Source organism: Amblyomma maculatum, chromosome 4, assembly GCF_055883805.1.
Source record: "Amblyomma maculatum isolate TAMU_Amacu chromosome 4, ASM5588380v1, whole genome shotgun sequence".
Classification (NCBI taxonomy): domain Eukaryota; kingdom Metazoa; phylum Arthropoda; class Arachnida; order Ixodida; family Ixodidae; genus Amblyomma; species Amblyomma maculatum.
In genome coordinates, this window is record NC_139347.1 from 149,069,352 (window position 1) to 149,093,130 (window position 23,779).

At 47.3% G+C, this 23,779-nt stretch overlaps 1 protein-coding gene across 1 annotated transcript in view; it reads left to right on the forward strand.

Moving 5' to 3' along the window:
* Window positions 1–2,079: 2,079 nt before the first annotated feature.
* Window positions 2,080–23,779, forward strand: part of LOC146193285 (luciferin 4-monooxygenase-like) — an 83,676-nt gene continuing 61,976 nt past the window's right edge. Inside the window, exon 1 of the mRNA XM_084600510.1 lies at window positions 2,080–2,250. Within this exon, the coding sequence (XP_084456636.1) occupies window positions 2,080–2,250 (171 nt within the window). The remainder of the gene's footprint in view (window positions 2,251–23,779) is intronic.

Here is a 23,779-nt window from a genome sequence, read left to right on the forward strand (position 1 = left end):
CCATATTCTCAGGCTCATCGATTCAAAAGACTTTGTTCCCAAGATCAGGACTTCGCACGAAACGCAAAACGTATGCGGGAAGTCCTGACTAAACAACGATACCCGCTAGATATTCCTGGCGACGCCATTAAAAAGGCATATGAACTCAACCGAGAGTAAATACTTGAGGGACGTCCACCAAAGGAAAACATAGACCGTCGACCAAGCCTGGTACTCACCTACACGAGTAACCCCACAACATGAACAAAATCCTAAAGAAACATTTCAACATTCTAGAACAGAGCGAACGACTCTCCAATATTTTCACAACTCCTCCCCAGGTTGTCTACAGACCGAAAAACATCCGCAACATCCTAGTTCACTCAAAAATAGGCAATAACCCGCGGTTGGGGTGCCGGCTTTGCGGACAGTGTAGATGCCAGGTGTGCAGGCACATGCAGACATCAAGCTGCGCAATAAGCAAAGTGTCAAATTTTAAGTGGAGAATAAAGGTAACTTGATTGCGATGCCTCAAACGTTACATTTCTCCTAGAATGCCGTGTATGCCGCATGCATAATATTGACCAGACAGCTACTTCTCAACGAATGCTGTTTAATAACAACCGCGCTCATGTCCGCTCTCTGCCCAACCTTCCTTTTTTAAAACATATCAACCAGAAACAGCAATCCTTCGACTCAGTCAAACTAACAGTAATTCAGGGGGATTCAATAATACACCGGAACGGGAGCAGCGTGAGTCATACTTTATTTATAAGTTTTGGACAATTAATACTGGGATAAATTAAAACATTGGGGCAATGTCGTCCTTACGAGCCCTGCAAGTTTAATGCTAAGCACATATATCAATCATTATCTCTTGACAGTTTTCCTCGGGTTTTTTTTTGCTTCCTCCCCCTCCCTTCTCTTTTTTTCCGCTTCTATGATACGCTCCACATCCCACTTCTCGTAAAAACCTTAATGCTTGGCGCTCACATCGTTTAGCGAAAACCTCAAAGTATCTCACCATTCAACTTTCCCACATATTTTTTTTCATCTCATCTTTCCTTGAGGTTCATCTCTCGCCGCGAGTTGCTTACCGCTCTAAGCAGCCTCGAACTTTACTCGCCGCTCTCAGGTTCTTCTAACCAGCAATGTCCACCTGTTTGTGGTGTCTTTTTTTTTCATCCTGTTGGGCCGCGGGTTGGAGCAAGGGCGGGGAGGATAACAGGTACAGCAGAGAAAAAGAAAAAATATTCAAAGCCAAGGCCTTGACCATTGATAGTTGACCACTTCTCCCAAAAACCTCCTTCACGCTTGGCGCTCCCATCTTTTAGTGAGAACGAACAAAACTTTTCTCACCATCTGCAGCAAACAAGTTCCCCAACCTGTTTCTTGAAGACACCGCAAAAAAGACGGGGACAACTAACACAGATGTAGACAGGACAGATGTAGACAGGACAGGATAGCGCCTGTCCTTTCTACATCTGTGTTATTTGTCCCCGTCTTTTTAGCGCTATGTCTTCAAGAAACTGCTACCAACTAGCCCAAAACAAACATCTGTTGCATCAAATTCCCCCACCTGTGATATTTTTTCCGAGGTTGTTCCGCGGCTGCTTGTATTGTATACAGATGACTCCCGGCGGCCGGTTGCTTCGGTGGATGATCCTTTGGGCCTAGCCTGCTCTCCGCACCTGTGTGTGTATGTGTGTGTTGTGCGTGCCCAGCTGGTTTACCTGTATGTGCCCATATTCTGTTTGTATCAACTCTTGCCAACACTATAAGAAGACGAACAAGAATCATGTACTCTCAGTCTTGAGAAAGGCAGGGCTCCTGGTAAAACATCGACTCCAAATATACTTGTAAACAGCATGAAGCAATTTTTCACTTGTGTGTAACCTCTAGCAACCAAGTTCGTCTACTTATGCTAAGTTTCTTAAATGGCTGCTAGCAACGCTTCTACCATTTCCTGGAAATATCCCCTCCATCCGCCAACATGGGCATTAGTTGGAGACTCCCAGACAAAACATGTTTCATCATTTCGACGCTTCAAGATTATTCTCACCGGCATTCGTCACCCAGCCCTGCGCAGAAATCAGCGACATGAAACTCCTGCTGGACTTCGTGCCCCCATGTGTGAGTGGACTAATTCTGCATTTGGGCACTATTGACCTCAACCGCAAGGGCATCCAGACCGCGCTGGAGAAGTATGCCAGTGCCTTCCAGTTGATCCGCAAGGAACGGCCTGCAATCCGCATCATTTACGCTGCCCTTGTGTTGCCTCGTGCCCCTAACCACCGACGACGCTTCAGTAACTGGCGATCAGTCAACAATTTTACAACGAAACCAACGTTTTCAATTCCGGTCGAATTGAGCTTTGCGGACGACACCTAGAGACCTTCTTCCTCCACCATTCAATGCAACTCTTTACCCCAACCAGCGTCCTCGCGGCGGATGGCATGAACTTGAGCTTTGGTGGGGTGTCTATTATAGCGTGGCACATCTACCCGCTCCTTCTCGATTACCACCGGCACCACCTATCACAGTGGCAATGTCATTTGGCATTAGCTGGTGACATCTACTTCCCCGGAAAACAGCATACCCGAGCGGATCCCACCTATTCTGCGATGCTTAACAACCACCAGGAGGAGGCCAGGCAAGTCGAGCCCCTTCCCGACAATCGCGGAGACGAATCAGCAGGTGGAGGATAAGAGTGTGCCCACATTACAGGGAAGCAGTCAAAAAACCCCCGAGATCACCTAACGCTACCGTGCGAGGCAAACTGCGTGGGACCATCGGGTACCCAGCGCAGAGCCCTGCTGCCAACACCGACGTGGCCGTTCCAGCATCTTAATGAGATCGAGGGCGTGATAGTCACAACCAGGTCATCAGGGGAAGTGACACGGGATCCCACCATGGAGGGAACCACTTCGGCAGCACGGCCGCCATCTGATACGCATAGGCAAGCACCTCCGGCTACACCCATGGATGATACATCTGAGTGCACCCCTACAACTAAGAAGACAGCTCCAATCAACACAGCAAAAAGTAACCAGCAAGCCCCTTTCAGAGAAAATGACCATGTGGAGAGCACCGGTACCCGGAAATAAAGTGCCGCAAGAGGGCCCCCTACGAGGAGAACCACTGCAGACACTTTCCCACACACCAAGGACCATGTGAACTCTGATGCCGAGGGCAAGATTCCGAGCACACCTGTGTCTCGTTATGATTTGAGAAAGCGCTGTGGTTCGGCACAACGCATCCGACCTGACTAACATCGAGGCCGCGTGAGCACGCCTACTCTCTTTCTCTCACATTGCCAACAGCCTTCCTCAGATAACTCCAAAGTTTTAAAGTTAAGAAAAATTGTATATAAACGAATTAGACATGAATTTCATATCCGTAGCCTTAAGATTTATCTCCAGTCCAAAATCACACCAACGGGTTTGCAGGTATCGCTGTCACCCTCAATGAATAACCTGTGTGACGAGAACAAGGAAAATTGGAACCATGTATTGAAATATGCATCTTTAAAACTTCTTAAAGTCATCATTTCCCATTGTGAGAGGGTGTTGGTATTCATGAGAACAGAGGAGAGTCGTGCTCGCAGAAAAACTGCTCTTCCACGCTCCATGCCACCAAACTCATGCAAACGAGCGACCGATATAGCCGAAATCAAACGATAAAAATTTACCCGTAACGGTGTTCCCCACATTATGATCACGTCTAAGAATACCGGAAAAAAGCTCGAAAACAGAAGCAGTTAAGCTTTATTACTTTCTGGTTGAAACCTCAGATTTTGATCCCGAGGACACTTATAAACCTTTCATCCATCCCCACTTATGGCAGAGGAACGAGCTGTACTCTCACGAGGACTTACATTTTGCCCTGCTACTGGAAAGTTTAATGAATTTTCGGTATTGAAGGACCTTGACAACTTTGCGCGAACTGTGATACTCAGGGAATACTTTTTCGAAGGGACACAGAGCACGGCACATGGCAAAGAATTCAGCCTCAAGAATCGCCAATGGACTCCAAATACGGGGAGAGACAAACATTTGGACATGTACATTAGTGCCGTCCAGAACGACGTAATCAGAGCTTATAAGGACTACCGACCAGGGAAGCAAAGCCTTTCCAAAAAGGAACGTGACGCATTGAAGGCACTCAATAGACGGAAAGATGTGGTCATCAAACCGGCAGATAGAGGAGGCGGCATAGTGGTTATAGACAAGGACAAGTATATTGAGGAAGGAATTAGGCAACTCTCTAACACTAAATTTTATAAACACCTAAAAGCGGACCCCACTCTAGAGCATATATACTTCATAGCAAGGACTCTAAATGAGCTCGCATAAAGTGGGGACATCTCCCTGCGATTATGCAAAGCCCTGACCGCATCACACCCGCCGCCGGGCCGATTCTACATGCTTCCGAAAATTCATAAAAGGGGTAACCCTGGCCGCCCTATAGCATCCGGCATCGGCACAATCCCAGAACCAATCTCCAGTTACTATGACACATTATTTGGACACATGCCTGAAACACGCCCATCCCACATACGTGACATAAACCACTTCCTTCGCGAAATAGCAGGTCTAAATCTTCCTCAGTGGGCCTTCCTTGTAACCTGAGATGTGGTCTCCCTATATACAAATATCCCGCATTCTGACGGAATCAAAGCTCGAATTGAGGCCTATAATCAGAATAGGAAGGAAGAATCCCCCACTCCAGAAGTCCTAGCGGTATTGACGAAAGTAGTACAAAAATACAACAATTTTGATTTGTACATTGAACACTACTTACAAATTAACGGCACCGCCATGGGTACAAAAATGTACCCTACTTATGCTAACATCTTCATGCATAGCATTGAATTTGAATTTTTACTTACTTCCCCTATTAAGCCCACCCTATACAAACGCTACTTGGATGATATTTTCTTAATTTGGACTGACACAGAACAATCACTCCTACATTTCTTTGAAAACTTCAATCTCCTCCATCCTAGCATATCCTTCACGCACACATATTCCCGAAAGAAAATTAACTTTCTGGACATTGAAATTGCGGTTCATGAAGGTTCGCTCACCACAAGCGTATACAGAAAATTCACGGACCGGCCAAAATACTTACATTTTCGAAGCAGTCATCCTCATAACTCAAAAACAAGCATTCCATATTTTCAAGCTCATCGATTCAAAAGAATTTGTTTCCAAGATTAGGACTTCAACGAAACGCAAAACCTATGCGGAAAGTCATGGCTAAACAACGATACCCGCCAGATATTTGTGACGACGACATAAAAAGGCATATGAACTCAACCAAGAAGAAATACTGGAGGGACTCCACAAACAGAAAACATAGACCGTCGAACAAGCCTGGTACTCACCTACACGAGTAACCCCCCAATGTGAACAAAATCCTAAAGAAACATTTCAACACTCTAGAACGGAGCGAACGTCTCTCCAATATTTTCACGACTCCTCCAACAGGTTGTCTACAGACGACCAAAAATATCCGCAACATCCTAGTCCACTCAAAAATAGGTAATAACCTGCGGTTAAGGTGCCGGCCTTATGGAAAGAGTAGATGCCAGGTGTGCAGGCACATGCAGACATCCAGCTGCGCAACAAGCACAGCGTCAAATTTTAAGTGGTGAATAGATGGTAAGTTTTATTCGATGCCTCAAACGTTATATATCTCCTAGAATGCGGTGTATGCCGCATGCAGTATATTGGCCAGACAGCTACCCCTCTTCGAATGCGGTTTAATAATCACCGAGCTCATGTCCGCTCTCTGCCCAACCTTCCTTTTTCAAAACATATCAACCAGAAACAGCACTCATTCGACTCAGTCAAACTAACAGTTCTTCAGGGGGGATTCAATAATACACGGGAACTGGAGCAACGTGAGTCATACTTTATTTATAAGTTTAGGAAATTAATACTGGGATAAATGAAAACATTGGGGCAATGTCGTCCTTACGAGCCCTGCAAGCTTAATGCCTAGCACATATGTCAATCATTATCCCTTGACAGTTTTCCTTGGTTTTTGTTTCTTCCTACCCCTCCCTCCTCTTTTTTTTTTGCCCGCTTCTTTGATGCCCTTCACATCCCACTTCTAGTAAAAACCTTCTTCATGCTTTGGCACCACATCTTTTAGCGAAAACCTCAAAGTATTTCACCATTCTACTGTCCCAGATATTTTTTTTTCTTCTTTTCTTTCTTTGAGGTTCATCTCTAGTCGCGAGTTGCTTACTGCTCTAAGCAGGCTCGAACTTTACTCGCCGCTGTCAGGTTCTTCTAACCAGCAATGTCCACCTGGTTGTCGTGTCTTTTTTTTCTTCCTGTTGGGCCGCGGGTCGGAGCAAATGTGGGGAGGATAACAGGTACAGCAGAGAAAAAGAAAAAATATTCAAAGCCAAGGCCTTGACCATTGATAGTTGACCACTTCTCCCAAAAACCTCCTTCACACTTGGCGCTCCCATCTTTTAGTGAGAATGAAAAAAAAAATCTCACCATCTGCAGCAAACACCTTCCCCCACCTGTGTTTTTTTTTGTTTTTTTTTCCGATCTTGTTCCGCGGCTGCCGGTATTGTATACAGATGACTTCCGGCGGCCGGTGCCTTGGGTGGAGGACCCTTTGGGCCTAGGCTGCTCTCCGCACCTGTGTGTGTATGCGTGTATTGTGCGTGCCGAGCTGATCCACCTGTATGTGCCCATATTTTGTTTATATCACCTTTTGCCAATACTATAAGAAGACGAACAAGAATCATGTATCCTCTGTCTTGAGAAAGGCAGGCCTCCTGCCGAAACGTCGACTCCAAATAAACTTGGAAACAGTATGAAGCAAGTGTTCACTTTATATAACCTCTAGCCACAAAGCACGTCTATTTACTTATGCTATATATATATATATATATATATATATATATATATATATATATATATATATATATATATATATATAATATATTTATACATAGACATGTTATGAACCTCACAGCTGCTAATTGTTCTGCTGTTTATTTTTTTACCTTGCAAAAGTTTTCACCAGCCATCCGACAGAAAGGCGGTCACTGTACAAACTCAGAGCCAAGCCCAGGCAGCTCCGTGACAGCAAAAAAAGACTGAAAGGACGGCTGTCCCCACGCCAACTCATGAAGATTTCCTTAGACGTGGTAGACAATATGCGAGAGCATGTGCCCCAGCTGGTGCTTCTCTTGTAGAGGTTTAGTTGACGATGGGCAACCCCAGTAGGTTTGGCTGTCGACGGTGCAGCCAGGACAAAGGGTTTGGTTTATGGCTGTACTTGCGCAGCCAGAAATTTTATAGGTATTGCAGGCCAGTCGAGGTTTGCACTGTAATTTCAAAGAGAAGGTTTGCACTATAAATTTCAAAGAAATGCACGCTTCAAAGTAAATGTAGTAAAACACAGTGTCGGACAGATTTGAAGGCCTTGAATATTATAGTACAGCGCAAGGGCAAAATATTTCAAATACGGTTCTTGTTTTCATGCCGAAAGGAATACGCACACCATGGAACCAGCTTCCTGGCTTTTTTTTTCGGATAAAGTAGCATCTGAAGGTGTTCTGCGTGATCTTCTTTTCCAGTGCTACAACGTTCTGGCTTCAGCTGGATTAGAGCCTGGGACCGTGGTGTTGTATATTTGGCTTTGGTGTGTTCAGGTTTGTAATCACCTGCCGCCAGAGGCACCACAGTCAGTTCGTGTGTGTATGTAACTGCATGTGGAAATTAAGTGTAGTTGATTGGCTGGTTTCAGGTCTCTCCGCATTCCTCTGCGTCACCTTGGCCGACACAACATTAGCGACGAGGATGTACCAATTTTCGAGTGCGTAATTTCAGTCCCTTGCTCATTGCCACCGTGAGTGTTTCAAGGCTCGCGCCACCCGCACCTGGGCGACCTGCTGTTGCGTTGCCACAATGGCTCCGCGTCTTCGAGAACTTCTAGCTCGCTTCGGGTGCCTCCGACTGCACGCGCGGATCGTCGAAAGACTCTACTTTGCTCAGTCTCGGCGTACAAGGCCAGCGCATATTTTATACCCTGCCTCTTCCATTTTCGGAATATGCCAAGTTCGATGAGCAAACTAAACCCATCGGGATATGGCGAAGACACAGCCGGTAGTACGCTCTAAGCTTCGTCATATGATATCGCAGTTGCCTCTCTGAATGCTCATTTTTCCACATAAAGCAATGTTGGTGCCGAACGGCACCGTTTTAAGAAACGCGTCCAGAAAATTGGGGAATTTATGAATGAGTGCATTACTGCACTGCGTGAGCTTTTTGCTACATGCAATTTTCCTGTTCAGGAAGATTCGCTACGTGATTAGTTCGTTGCGGGCGTTCTGTCTCGGAGCTTGTGCGAGCATCTTCTTCTTGAATTATCATCTCTCTCGTTCCCTTCAGCGGTATTCCTGGCGGCGCAGTTTGAGCAGGCGTACAATGATCTGCAAAAACCTCCTTCTACTTAAGTAGGGCGTATAGATACTCGTGGTGGCACGTCTACGCACGTAGCATATTCCGAAAAGAGCTCGAAGCCGACACACATTCGCATCATTACTGCTGCGCTTCGTCCCATCAGTTTACTGTCCAGCCAAAACCGAGCTTTGTTACTATTGCAGTGTAATGGGTCACTTCCGCTCTGTCTGAAAGAAAGGACGCCCCGCTCCAGTTCCTCAAGTAGACAGCCGAAATTCCCCTAGCGAAGAAGTGCTGAGCATTCAGGCTGTGACAACGTCCGCTGGCTTCGCAGTTCACGTCACCGTTTAGGTCGGCCGTACTGCGATACCTTTACTTGTTTATTCAGAGTCATCAGTTTTCGTTCTGGCTCATAACCTTTTTCAGCAGTATTTTGAAGGACAGGTGCTTTTTGCCCCAATAGTCCCGCTAGTAGACTATTAAAAGAGCAAATTCCGGTTCGTGGTTGTTTCTTCGCTAACGTTACGTGCAAAGGTGCCACAACAATCCTTGTTTTTTAGTTTCTAAAAGAAGACACCTAGCTCTTGGGCATTTATGCCTTCAAGGCACTCGTTCTACAGATTGATGGGTCGTCTGTTCAGTGGCTTGAATGAACGGTAATTTTTGATTTTCGAAGAAAACGGCCCGTCTAAATATAGGAACGCAACGCAAAACTGTAACCTTCCAGCAGAATTATTTGAAGAGTTTGGAACTCATTTTGTTCCAGGTCTTGGCCTCGCGAAAGTTAACGCGATCCACAGATCCGCCGGCTACATCAAAACTGAAGCGCATTCCGCTCTTACTCCCACCATTGGTCTCGGAAGAGCTCCGTCGGCTGGGAAATCTGAAATCTGAATGTGTTAGAGAGGGTCGATGCATCTGCATGGGTGTCATCCATTGTGGTCGTTAAAAAGAAAGAAGGGGGTAAACAAAGCTGTCTTCGTAAATAGCTTTCTGCTTCCTAATACAGGTGAACTATTGCAGTCTTGTGGCGGCAACAAATTTCTCTAAGCTAGACCTCGCATCAGCTTTCCAATAGGTCATGCTTCACCCTGAGAGTCGCGATTTGACACCATTTCTAACTCTCGACGGGCTCTTTTGTGTAAAACGAGTATGATTCGGGCTGAGTTCTGAACCTTCTTCATTTCAGAGTATGATGTCAAACATCCTACAGCGATGCAAGGGCGTGCTTTTCTATAGAGAGGATATTACAGTTTTCGTGAGGGGCCGGCAAGAGCACATAGCTAGCCTTGCTGCAGTACTTATACGCATTAAAAAGGCCGGTATAAAGCTGAATAGGAATTGTATCGTGTATACGCTGGAAGTTTCATTTTTGGGTCAAGGGTCACAGCAAGAGGTATTGTTCCGCTGAAGTAAAAGGTTCCTTCTAATAAGGATAGCCCGGCACCCACCGACTTGGCAGGCCTTCTTTCGTTCCTTGAACTGCTCGAATACTACTCTAGGTTTGTTTTGAACTTTGAGGCATGGCCAAATCGATGCGCCTTTTTCAAATCGGCAAACTCCCCACTTCTTGTAGCCGGCTCATGAGGCGTCTTAGCCCTCATTTGCTTTACTTATTCGCAGCGACTGAGCAGGCTCGTGAAGGGGCTTTATGGGGATTCCTTAAGGAGGTTGCTGACACTTTCAATTTTCTCACTGGTTCTCATTGAGTCTTTATTCCCTACATTCCCTAGTGAAAAATCCCGTATCGCGACAAACGGGTTTGAACCGGTCCTGTATTATCCCGCATAAATTTCATACCGCTGTGACCAGTCCTGTATGAAGCTTAAACGGGTTTATATCGGACAGGTCATGAACGGTATGAATCTCAATCCGGGCGGTGCAGTCGGGTATACAGTTAATACAGGGCAGACAATTTCCAGTATGCATTTTATACATGACATCCCAGTCCGACATGGATATGAAACAGGACGGACCAGTCCTACATGAAGCTTAAACGGGTTCATATTGGACAGGTCATTATCGGTTAGAATCTTAATCCGGACGGTCCAGTCTGGTATCGAGTTAATACAGGGCAGACCAAATCCAGGTTGCATCTTATACATGACATCCCAACCGGTATGGATATGAAACATGACGGACCAGTCCTGTATTGAGCTCATATACAGGACAGGTGATGTCCGATTTAACAGAAACCGGACAAACCCGAGATGAATGAAACTGATACGGGACAGAGTATTTCCACTCTTCAGTACAATTCGGGCGGATCGAGAAGCTGAGCCAGGATGACCATGTCGGAACAGGCCTTCGCGCTAAATAAGCATGAAACCATACATATTATATGTTACAACTTTTCTGTATATGTGGAGTACGCGTTGTTTCGCACATACCTAGAAGATATGAAGCCGTGGATGTGTGCGCTAGCAAGTACATACATGCATCGCGTTTTGCTTTTGCGTGTGCAACAGGCTGCAGCTTGTACGATCTCGCGGTGCATCTTCATAATCAGCGACTGAAGATCTGCCACCTTCAACGCGAAAGTGCAAGCAAGAACGTAGCGTTTCGTTAGCGAGCATAAAATACGCTCGAGAATAATGAAACATCGCTGACCATCAAAATATGCACAGGTCAGCCGGACATCGGGAGAACGCTTCTTCCAGTGTTTACGTATGCAAAACACTTGGTCAGAAGTAAATTTATTGACGTCGCGGCTCCGCCGGCAGCAGTTGAAGCTAAAACAAGCAGTATTATAAGTGTTGGTGCACCGCATATATCTATATGCAGCAAAAATTGCATGCATTCGAAGACGATGACAAAACACATTAGCACTAGCAAATTATGACATTCCGAGGTTTGTCTGCAAGAGAGCGATACATTGTAAAGATGCGGGACACGGATAACCCTTCGTGATAGCCAGGAAGAAGATGCAGCGTGTTTAAAGGTCGACCATTCAATTACGACAACAAATTCTACACCCTACAAAAATACACAAGCTACAAAAGAGCAATCTCGACAGCATAAGCAGATATATAACCGCAACCACCGTATCCTGCCGTGGTGTAGTGAGCGGCTGAGCGGTTGAGCCTGAAACTGTTGCTTGCTGGAAACAGCGCATCAGCCGTTGGCCGACGCGCTGTCATGACTGCCAACGGCCAACGGCCGTTGGCAGTCATGCCAGAGGTTATTCACAGTGCAGGACTCGAACGGCGGCGGAACAGCCGCCGCCTCTTGGTTCCGGCCATGCCCTGGGAGTGTTCTGCGCTTCTGCTCGCTTCATGCCATGGCATTTCACACTGTCTTCGGTGCTGCATGTTATAAATCACTTTAATTAGCGTTAACGCTGCAATCAGCGTGTTTTTCAAGTTCACGGATACACCGTTCGCACCCCAAGAAGGGGAAGCAGAATTTACTCTTTTTAGCTTACGCCGGAGTCGTAAAACTTGAACCTGGTGTGCACATGGAGACTGTCTACTATACTCTGGCTCCAACAGCACGCCTCCACAGGAGCAGAGTTTTCGGCAACAGATTGTGAAGCTGGCGAGCCGGTTGACGAACTGCCCCGCTCCCTGCCTACCCTATACTTTACTAAGCGAAGCTTAGTAAAGTATAGGGTAGACGTTTACGGTAAGCGTTTGTGTAATGGGCTAAAGCTTTTCGCTCAGCCCGGATGGAAGGCGCGGGAGCTACCGCAAGATGATAGGTCTAGGACTGTAGTGCACATCAGGTGGCGACTGTTGTCGCGGCATTTTTCGGAGTCTGGGGATGCAGAGATCCTGGCACGAGCAATCCGGCGGGAATCGTGAGCGCTGGCGACGGCATCACCAGTGTTGCGAATTTAGCAGTTTTCCGGCTAAATTTAGCGGGTTTTTACACTATTTAGCGGGCAAAAATCTTGTATTGCGGGAGGCGGAAATTTTAGCGGTTTTTAAGAATTTCTGGCTGTTTTTTTGGCGGTTTTTGGTAGTTAAATGTATTTTATTTTAAACGTGTCTTAAAATTCTAGTCTCGTCTGCGAGAAAACGTCACCATGTCGCTGTGAGCGCATGACATCGCTGAAATGCCACTATGCTACGTGGGGAACATTGGAACACGCCTGGAATCGATTTCTGCGGCACTTTTGAACCTAATCTTCGAACCTGCCGGGAGAAATGGGACTTGTAAAGTATGCACAGAAGTTCAGGAAAGAGTGGCTGCAGGACCCTAAGCTTAAAGACTGGTTACTGGCAGTTCCAAATGATGCCAGACGAGCGCGATGTCGTTACTGCAAGACTGAGCTTTCTGCCAAACATGTGGATTTGGTCGCGCACGCCACAACGAAGAAGCACCTCTCGGCTACAGCGCCGTTTTCGCCCGGAAGGCAGACGACTCTGGAAGTTGTGAGTCGCAAGTGTGACAAGTCACGCACTGCCGAAGGGTCCCTTGCTTTATTCGTATGCGCGCACTTCGCAGTTATGGCTTCAGATCACCTTGGTTAGCTGTGCCGTAGCCAGTTTCGCGACAGCGAGAGAGCTAAGCATCTCCAGCTTCACCGATCAAAGTGCAGCGCTTTGATCAAGAATGTCTTATACCCTCACTTCATTGAAGATTTGCTGTCCGACTTAGGATCTGGGCGATACAGCCTGATACTTGATGAATCAACGGATATTTCTGTGACCAAGCAATTGGAAGTCGTCATTGTGTACTACAGCGAAACGATGGGCAAAGTAGTGTCGACCTTTCTAAGTTTAGTCGAGCTCGACGACTCGAAAGCTCAGCCAATCTTTGATGCAGTGAAAAAATGCCTGGCTCATTTTGGAATTGACTTGCGTAGAATAATTGGCATAGGGACAGACAACGCCAGTGTGATGGTAGGTGTCAATAACGGAGTGTATCAGAAGCTTAAGATGGATGTTCCTCATTTCTTGTTGGTCAGGTGCGTTTGCCATTCGCTGCACTTGGCGGTTTCGAGTGCCGTGGCGGAAGCACTTCCGAGAAATCTCGGATATTTGGTGAGCGAAATTTACAACTGGTTTTCTCGGTCACCATCAAGACAGCTGTCTTACCGGGAACTCTATCGAAGTCTCAACGACGGACGCGATCCGCTTAAGATAGTGCAGTCTTGCCAAACCAGATGGCAGTCGGTAGAGTGTTGGAGCAATGGGAGGAATTGTTGTCACACTTTGCAGCTGCAAGGATAATTGAGAAGTGTTACACAGCAGAACTCCTGCATTCGATGATGTGCGACACGACGAACTTGCTTTACCTTGTTTTTGTAAAGCCGATTCTTGCAGAAGTACAAAGTGTGAACAAGGCGTTTGAGTCCAGCTCGGCTGACAGCCTAAAGCTGCTAAGTGACCTAACATTACTAATTGAAGGGCAGTCAAAAAAGCTCGTCGTGCCTACGTGCCGTGCAGACCCACTCAGTTCAAGCGTCGACGACTATGTTAATATGACGTCGGACCTCGGCTACGAGACTGAAAAAAAAGCTGCAAGAGCTGAAAAAGGGTGGTTTTTCGAGAAAGGCCGAGCTCGTATTTAGACAGCCGTGTGTCGGATTTTTGTCTCATCTGCTCAAACAGCTCCAGCAAAGATTACCTGACAACGTGCGAATACTCAGACAAGTTTCCCTGCTCTCAGTTGGGAATGCACTTCGTAGTTAAAGGCTCGTTGGTGCCCCTTATGGAATTCCTGGATCTGCCACAAGAAAAAATCGCTGCCATTAAACAGCAATGGGAGAAGCTCACTCTAGTCAGCTGGAATAACCGTGCGAGCACAGTTGCATTCTGGGACGAAGTCAACAAATACAGGGACGCTTCCGACAAAAATCCCTTCTACGAATTGGCGGAGCTTGCTCTTGCCATGCTGGTTCTGCCCTGGTCCAACGCAGACGTTGAACGAGTGTTCAGTCAGCTGAACGTTATCAAATGTAAACAGAGGAACAGATTGTCAACAGGCATGACGAATGCCATCTTGACTATTCGAGCCGGACTCCGGAGGCAGGGTAAATGCTGCTCAGACTACGAACTGCCCCCAAATGTAGTTCAAAATATCGGCACGATGGAGGCGTACGCTGCCAACAGCGCTGGAAGCCCACCTGGACCTGGGACCAGCGGTACGAGTGGACAGTCGCTTGTAGATGAAGCAGACATCTTTCTGTGATTATGCCTGCCGTGAGTCAGGACTCAGCAGTGTCTAGTCAGTACTTTCCATTTCTGAAACTTAAAAAAAATATATTTTTTTGAACTTTAGCGCAAAGTACGCAGTCTCTAGTCGACGGTTTTTAGTCGAAAAAGAAAAAGTCCTTTCTTTTTTATATTATTAGTTATATGTATTCACAAACTTAATAAAATGTATAAAAATGTACTTTTTGGCAGAAAAATACATTTAGCGGTTTTTTAGCGGCTTTCGGGAGTTCCTGTTGCGGGTTTTTTATTTTTGAGTTGGCAACACTGGGCATCACTGGCATAAGCAATAGCGGCGTCTGCGCGGGTGGTAAAGCGTCGAAGGGCAGTAACGTGTGTCGGCCATATAGCAAATACAACGGAGAGTATCGAGCGATGCAATGAACAGACGAGTTGTAGGCGAATGTCACAAAAAGTAGGTGAACGTTCCAAACCCGTTGATCGTCAGACACATTATAGGACAAACTGTCCGTGAGTATGCAGTTTAGAGGTTCCGTGAGGCCGTTAGTCTGGGGGTGATAGGTGGCATTGAATTTGCGGCGGACGGAGCACGAATGGAGAATTTCGTCAACCAGTCGCGAGATGAAGCAGTGGCCTCGATCAGTTAGTAGTTACCGAGAGGCATCACGAAGGAGAATCAGTTTTCTAGAAGGACGTTAGCGACGTCCACGGCACAGCTGGTCGAGATGGCTTGGATAATAGCATACCGCGTAGCGTAATCGGTGGCGACGGCGATCTGTTTTTTCCCCGAGGCGGAAACTGGGTAGGGTCCGAGAAGGTCAACGCCGACCCGGAAAAACGGGTCAGTCGGTATGGGTGTCGGTTGCAAATGACCTGAACGCCAAATGGTTGGTTTCGGCCGATGTTGACAGAGTTCACATGAGGCAATGTACTGCGGCCAGTGTAACCGTCAGCGCAGGCTGTCGTATATGCGAGGAGCACGCAGGCGAGGCCAGGATTCCAGATCATGGCTCTTTAGTTCTCGAAACGTACACCACGTGGCTAACCACCTTGAATCCCTCCTCGCACTCTTCTCTCCTCTAGGGGCGGAGCTTCATAGTCCCACATGGCCGAGACAGCGCGGCGAGGTGCGCGGGTTAGAATGGGCGATTTTGCTGCCCAGCTTGGCGCTTGCGTTGCCTACCCTTCAGCAGTGCGAGCGCTGGCCCACGGGGCAAACGGGGCACGGCATGTACGAGTGTCATGATGTCTCCTTCCCTTCTGAGAATGGTAGCCCGTGCCGGGGAGGGGGGTGGGGAGGTAAGGAGTTCCTGCTCCAGCGCTGCACATCCAACCAAGTTCTCTGGCTTATCAGCAAGCGTGTTTTTTGTTTTTCTTTTTTTTGTAATAAGTTTCTTGTGCACAGCGGCCGCAACGACGGCGCTGTGCACAAGACTTCCTATGACCACTGCCATGTATCCGAATCAGCTGGCCCAGACAGCCATTTTCGACATCTATATATCGCATCGCAATCTTTCTACAACATAAGCGCTAAGCTGACACGCAAATTAAAGAACAAAAAAGACGCAACGGATCCCATGTTTAAACTACCGTTATTCTTCTATATATTGTATCATGTTTATTACAAATATTAGTAACGCGCATATTATAAGTAATGTCTGTGTATTTAGGTTGAATCTTCTTACGTGCGTGATTATGGATCTGATGCTTGTTCGGTCAAAGAAATATTATTAGAAAAGGTCATGGATTGCCTACATACAAATGAAATGTCATTTAGTCTATTGTTCGCTATTAAAAAGGCGTTTATTCCAGTGATGCATAACAATATTCCATGTCGGAAACTGTGTCGTCATTTCTCTTGTGGTCCTTTTATTGTGTTAAACCATTTGTTTGAGCAATCTCAAAATGGAGGAATCGGATTTCTGCATAGCAGATTTGGACATTTTTATTGTGCTGTTCTCGAAGGATGCGTCTCATCGCTTTTCTCATTCAATATTTATGTTTATTACCATCTAAGTGATAAGATAAAAGATTTATGAATATGTAGATTGCACTCTTATCATCTCACCTAATACGGATTATTTTTGTGCGTGCCTAGAGAGGTACAAAAAGCTGCCACTAAATATTAGTTTAAATCTATCTTCGTCGTCATTAACTCATTAGAAGCGCAGCACGTATGCTTTAGAAGTTCACACAAACTGGTTGCTAATAGTGCCCCTGTTTTTGTTTGTTTGTTGTTTTTTTGCGCACTGTCAAAAGCACCGCATGCACGACCATGTTACCCCATTATCTGCGTTCGTTTTTGTAATACATCTCGGAATGCATAGGGACGGCGAACTATCGTGGAATACACAAATGTTTACCTGAACAAAAACTTAAATGAATCTAATTCTTGTTGTATGCTCCGAAACCATGTACATGTTGTTTACAACTCAAAATTTAATTGCCCAGTCTTTAGAATATGCTAGAATGCTAGAATAGAATATCCTGTCACACGTTGTTTCTTTAAATGTTCAGCTGTGTGGAAAAGCAGGATAAACCATACCTTTAACAAAATGGCTAAATGTTCATTAATTCCACGCCCAATAATCCAGAAAGTAAACTGGCTAAATGTTTTATCAATTCCACACCCAATAATCCAGAAAGTGTGTTGGCATAGCCCTTGCTACACCCCAGTAGCATTCCCCGACGAAGACTGATCAGACGCTGTTGACAATTCCAGCTTAGAAGAATTTATTTCCGTAACACCTATTACGAACACCTATTCTCACTCAGAGTGCGGCTTCTCATTTCAGTATCAAAGTTCAGTCTCTTCTAGCGTCGATGAGCTGCCTTCGAAGACGTCTCCTCCTCCCAAGGCATCTAGCTGACCCCTCTTCCTGGGTCGTTTTCTTTGTCCAAATTTTAGAAGGCAGAGTCGCGGCGGGTTTTTGGAACCTGGCGGCCGTTGCAGGCCTCCGCAGTCGCCCCGAAGCTGATTGCGGCCCCCTTCCCCCTTTTATTCGCCCCCACGGCACAAGGGCCGCTTTCTCTCCTGAACTAGCGTCTCTCCTTGCCGCTTTCCCCGCGGCGGTCTTCAGGCGTCGCTTCGCTTCCGTTCTCTGAGGTTGTATTTCGCCCGCTGTCACTCGCCGGGGCACAAGACACACGCATAAACAGCCAACCATTCGTTTTGCCAATACTCTGGAAAAAACAGCGAGCACCACAGTGTTCTTCCCGTCATATTTGCCTTCTTTAGTCGACATCATGTTCAAACAATTAATGTGCTACGTCATCTCCTAAATGTGATTATGACTTGGAAAATGTTAAATTAGCTAATTTTAAAAAATTTTTCAATACGCTGTCTTAGGAGTGCGAATCCATTTTAGTGAATTTAAAAAGTCCTACGATACATGTCATATAAATTTAATGAGCCGCCCGGCGATGAATTTAACATAAGCACTACAAGTCTTATATATGATGGCAATGGTAAGCTTGAAAAATTGTGTATTCATGCTGTACACAATCGACACGAACAAAATTAAAGCCAAGTTTAGCAGTAACAGGCTATTGTTGCACCGCCTAAAATTAATACCATTTGAGGCTTTGGCGTATCCCCCAATATAATGTCATTGGAAATAGGAATAGTAGCAAAATAATATTATTTTATCCTCTTTTTAATGGCGTAGAGATGCAACATAGCGGACGAAAGAATGGGACAGAAAAGATTCGGGTATAAGTGCGTGGCAAGAACAATAAACGAAACAGGAAGGCGTATTTTGACAGTTTTATTTGCATAGCGCGGCGTCCGAGGTGTCTAATGATGTAGAAGGCACCGCTTGACACGTTTTGAGCACGATTGCAGGTCATTTGAAAGGGGCATCAATGTTTTCAGCTACGTCTTATTTCCTACGTTTATAGAATGTATAACTACAACCTTCCTACCTTCCGCCTTCACTCTCAGCTCCGAAGTCGCCAATGCCCTGTTTCAAAAAAGAATACCCAAAGGGAGGTACAGAAGAAAGGAGACGACAAAGGAGAGAAGGGCGTAGAAAGCAAGATAATATTGTTACCGGGAAACGCGGGACCAAAGTGATGGGCTCACTGACAAAAACGACGATCGAGGAACGCGCGCACGACGAAGCGTTGAAAAAGAGAACGACGCTGAGAGAGTGGATTCTGCACGGCTTCAGTTTGTCACCCCAAGTTCTCCCCGAAGGAATATCCCTTGCTACCTTGTCTCCTCTCACAGACTGCACCATTTGTGCACTCACTCCTGGCCCACATTCAAGCGTCCTTCGAACAACCGTACTCCCCACCACAACTACCGACCCTATTTCCGCAATGATTGCCTCTGACCTCAGCCCAGAACACGCTCAGGACCTGCACAACCTTTTGTTATCCTTCTCCGACATTTTTGACTTTGCTGCCGGTTCTCTGGGCCAAACATCAGTTGTGACTCACCTCATTGACACCGGCGATGCAAAACCTGTACATCGGAGGCCTTATCGTGTGTCCATTTCTGAGCGTCAAGTCATCCAGCAGGAGGTCGACAAGATGTTCGCCAACGATATCATCGAACCTTCGAACAGCCCCTGGGCTTCTCCTGTCGTGCTCGTTAGAAAAAAAGACAACAGTTGGCGCTTTTGCGTCGACTATCGACATCTGAACAAGATTACAAGGAAAGATGTTTACCCGCTGCCGCGAATAGACGATGCCTTGGACTGTTTACATGGAGCCCGCTACCTTTCCTCTATCGACCTTCGTAGCGGCTACTGGCAGATTTCTGTTGACGAACAAGACCGCGAGAAGACAGCTTTTGTCACACCCGATGGTCTTTAGCAATTTAAGGTTATGGCTTTTGGACTTTGCAACGCCCCTGCTACGTTTGAACGAATGATGGACTCCTTACTCCGCGGCTTCAAATGGACGACTTGTCTATGTTACTCGGATGACGTGATTGTCTTCTCGCCCTCGTTCTAAAGCCATCTTCGTCGCCTTTCTTCCATGTTCGCACTTTTCCGCCGTGCCGGACTTCAACTGAACTCAAAGAAGTGCAGTTTTGGTCGCCGCGAACTTAAAGTGCTTGGCCATTTGGTGAATTCCACCGGCGTGCTACCCGATCCTGACAAAGTTCGTGCTGTCAGTGCTTTTCCATCTCCCCGTTCACTCCGTGATGTCCGCAGCTTTATAGGACTGTGCTCTTATTTTCGCCGGTTCGTCCCAAACTTTGCCGCTGTTGCTCGTCCTCTCACCAATCTCCTGAAGAAAGGCGTTCCTTTCTCATGGGGACCAGAGCAGGCTAACGCATTCTCCACTCTCATCGCTGTTCTCACCAATCCTCCTATGTTGACCCATTTCAACCCGTCTGCCCCGACGGAACTTCGCACCGACGCCAGTGGCCACGGGATTGGTGCCATTCTTGCACAGCGACAACGCGGCCAACACTGCGTGATTGCCTACGCCAGTCGTCTCCTGTCATCAGCGGAACAGAACTATTCGATTATGGAACGGGAGTGCCTGGCTCTCGTCTGGGCCGTTGGAAAATTCAAACCCTACTTGTTTGGCCGACAATTCACTGTAATTACCGATCACCACGCCCTATGTTGGCTCTCTTCCCTCAAGGATCCTGCTGGCCGCCTCGGCCGCTGGGCACAGCGCTTGCAGGAGTACACCTTTTCCGTTGTATACAAATCAGGTCGGCTCCACCAGGATGCAGACTGTCTGTCCCTTTATCCCGTCGACCCCCCTTCCTCTACTGATAACGAGTCGGACCCCTTTGTGTTCTCTATATCGGAGTTTACTCACATAGCCGACGAACAGCGCTTGGACCCAACCCTCAGTTCTCTTATCGACCGCCTCCGCACACACAGCCGTGACTCTTCCCTTGCCCTGTTCTTCCTTCATGGGAATATGCTATACCGCCGCAACATGCGACCTGATGGCGCTGAGCACTTGTTCGTTGTTCCCCAACACCTACGCTCTGCCGTTCTAGAACAAATGCACGACGCCCCTACAGCTGGTCATCTTGGCCTCTCACGCACATACGACCGCGTGCGCCGGCGTTTCTTCTGGCCTGGACTCTACCGCTCCGTCCAACGTTATTTAGCCGCTTGCGACCTCTGTCAACGCCGGAAGAAACCCCCTGTGCTGCCTCCTGGACACCTGCAGCCGATTGCTATCCCGACTGAGCCATTTTCTCGTCTTGGCCTTGACCTCTTAGGGCCCTTCCCCGAGTCCTTGTCAGGAAACAAATCGATCGCTATGGCCACCGATTATGCCACGCGGTACGTGATCACTCGCGCCATTCCAACCAGCTGCGCCACAGACGTTGCTGACTTCCTTTTGTACGACGTCATACTACACCATGGTGCTCCCCGTCAACTACTTACCGACCGTGGCCGCTGTTTCGTTTCCCGAGTTGTTGAGGAAATACTTCGTTCTTGCTCCGTTCGGCACAAGTTCACCACTGCGTATCACCCTCGGACGAACGGCCTTACGGAGCGTATTAACCGCACACTCACCGACATGCTCGCAATGTACGTATCCGACAGTCATCGCGACTGGGATATCAGTCTGCCATTTGTTACCTTTGCATATAACTCTTCGCGTTGGGTACTCTCCATTCTATCTTCTCTTTGGACGAGACCCCTTACTGCTCTTCGACACTTTGCTTCCCGCCGCTGGCCCCGTCACAACCTATGCCCGCGATGCCATCGCCCAAGCCGACGCTGCTCGCCAGATTGCTCGTCACAATCTCACCATCTCTCAAGAAGATCAAAAACGCCGCTACGACGCTCACCACCGCGATGTGCACTATCCTCCCGGATCTCTGGTGTTGCTCTGGCTTCCGTGCCGTCGTGTGGGGTTGTGTCAGAAACTTCTGCCCCACTACACGGGTCCTTACCGTGTACTACGCCCAGTGACCGACGTGACCTATGAGATTGCACCGCTCCACCCAAAGTCACCGACTGCTACACCCACTTCCGAAATTGTACATGTCGCCCGCCTTAAGCCATATTACTCCCTCTCCACACCGCACGCCTAATACGCACCGGGGCGGTGCCTTTTGCCGAGGGGGGTAGTGTTACTGGGAAACGCGGGACCAAAGTGATGTGCTCATTGACAAAGACGACGATCGAGGAACGCGGGCACGACGAAGCGTTGAAAAAGAGAACGACGCTGAGGGAGTGGATTCTGCACGGCTACCGAAGTCTTAGCGTCGAGTTCAGCCCATCGCAGTGCCGTCACATTAAGTACATCCCCGTAACAATATCAAGGGCAGATGTGTGCGTGCGGGGTGCGAACAATCTCACAGGCATTAAGCGGGAAGGGGAGAGTGGCGAAAGTGAGGCCCCGCAAAGTCAAATGAGCGCACAAACAAAATGCACGCAGAGAAAAGCCTCCCTATTCTTTTTTGTTCTCACAATCCTTCCCCTCACCCGCCCCCTCTTTTATTCCCATACAGCGAGCGGCCGTGATCCATCAAAACCAACGAGTGGTTGTTTGAGTGAAGCTCTAGTCAAGGAGAAGTGACAGAAGAGGACACAATGGTTTGGAGTTGGCGGCAAGAATCTGTTCGTTCCTGCAATAGCTGTCGCAACGTTCGTAAGGAGTGACGGGAGCGGCCCGAGAGCGGGAAGCACAGAGAATATTTTCAGAAAAGAGGTTCTAGTAAAGCGTTGTTTTGAATTTGAATGCGAGCCTAATTGTGAGACTAGCAGTCATGCACCCTAATGTAAAAAGTTCCCCACCCCCCTCCCCTGTCCTTTCTTGATATACCTCCCCTCTGTACTTCCCCTCGCTATCCTCTCCCTATCCACTTTTCTTTAGCGCTGGCCTCAGCTTGGGTGGTTCATATTTTAGATAGCAGTTGCCGCAGCCGATAACACTTTTTTTCTTCCTTTTTGATTATTTAATAAACCTCTACCATCAGCACCATGCACTCATCATTGATTTAGAGAAGTGAAAGCCTCCAAGAGAGCATATTTGCGGTAGTTATCTATTTATTGCACATCAGGACGAATACAAAAAGAAAATGTGTTTGTCGACCAGAGCAGCTGCTGTATTCATCAGTATTCACCTGAGCTGCGGCCGACGAAAAAAAAAGAAAACAAAGGAATGAACGATATTGCATAGGAAAACAGAGATAAAGGGCAAAGGAAAACAAGAGACACAAATAAGGTAATTCACAACTACGTGCAAGTAAAAAAATGGCAAGGAATGCCACCCTCACACTGTGTTAACATTAGTGTTTCGCGAGAATGGGTAATAGCGATGAGTCACTGCGTCTCATTACTCCCCCTCTGCGTCTATCACACGTCACTGCGTCTATCACACGTGAGGACATGTATACATGTAGCACATCGGGAGCTTCGCTCAACGTGGATGCGCCATATGCGCGCAGTAGGTGTCAGGTGACTGCGGCGTTAGAGGCAGCTATATATAAGGCCTTCAAACTGGCTACTGCCTTAAGTTACCTGCTTCCCAATGCAACCCTCAGGCAAAGAGAGCTAGTGTTCCCACCACACTTGGCACACGCATCTGCTATCAACTTGCGTGTGGATTATATGTGGCCCGCTAACGGCGGGTGTGCCCCGGACTATAATGTAGTGACGGCTGCCCAGTTGCGGTACAGTTGAGATTGGAGGACGTCTACGCAGCGGAGCTTTTACAAAGGCGCGTTACGATGCGCAAAACGTCTACAGGAAGATGGGCATCATACCCCTGGTAATCTCAATATATATCAAAATAACAGCTTGATGGGCGAGTTGGTGCTGCATAATACCCAGAAATGTGTTTGTCGTTGTCGCGCCACAATTCTGGCTCAATATATATATAGTTGCGCCCTCTCAGACGACCTATAGTTGCCTTGATACCCCGCCCTGGTCTCCCGTGACGCTGGCCATCGAGCCGCCCTAGGACCATCAGCGACCAGGCGCCTTACGTTGGCTGCTTTTAAGGCGAAAACCTTTCTTGGATAATGGGCTTGCAAATGTCGGCAGGAAATGTTCGCACTAACTGACACTAAAGAAAAAAAACTTGTCTCCACCTGGAACCGAACTGTTGTATTCCGCACAAGTTTCGGGTTCGCTTCCATACACCAGTGCTATCATCATCAGCACAATTTCTCTCTCTCTTCTCTCGAGCTCACATACTCACACGCTCTGACGTAAATAAAGAGTCTACCCTGAGCTGCGGTCTGCGCCTGTTCGTTCCCTCCATCCGGATACCGGACACCACAGAATGGCGACGAGGACT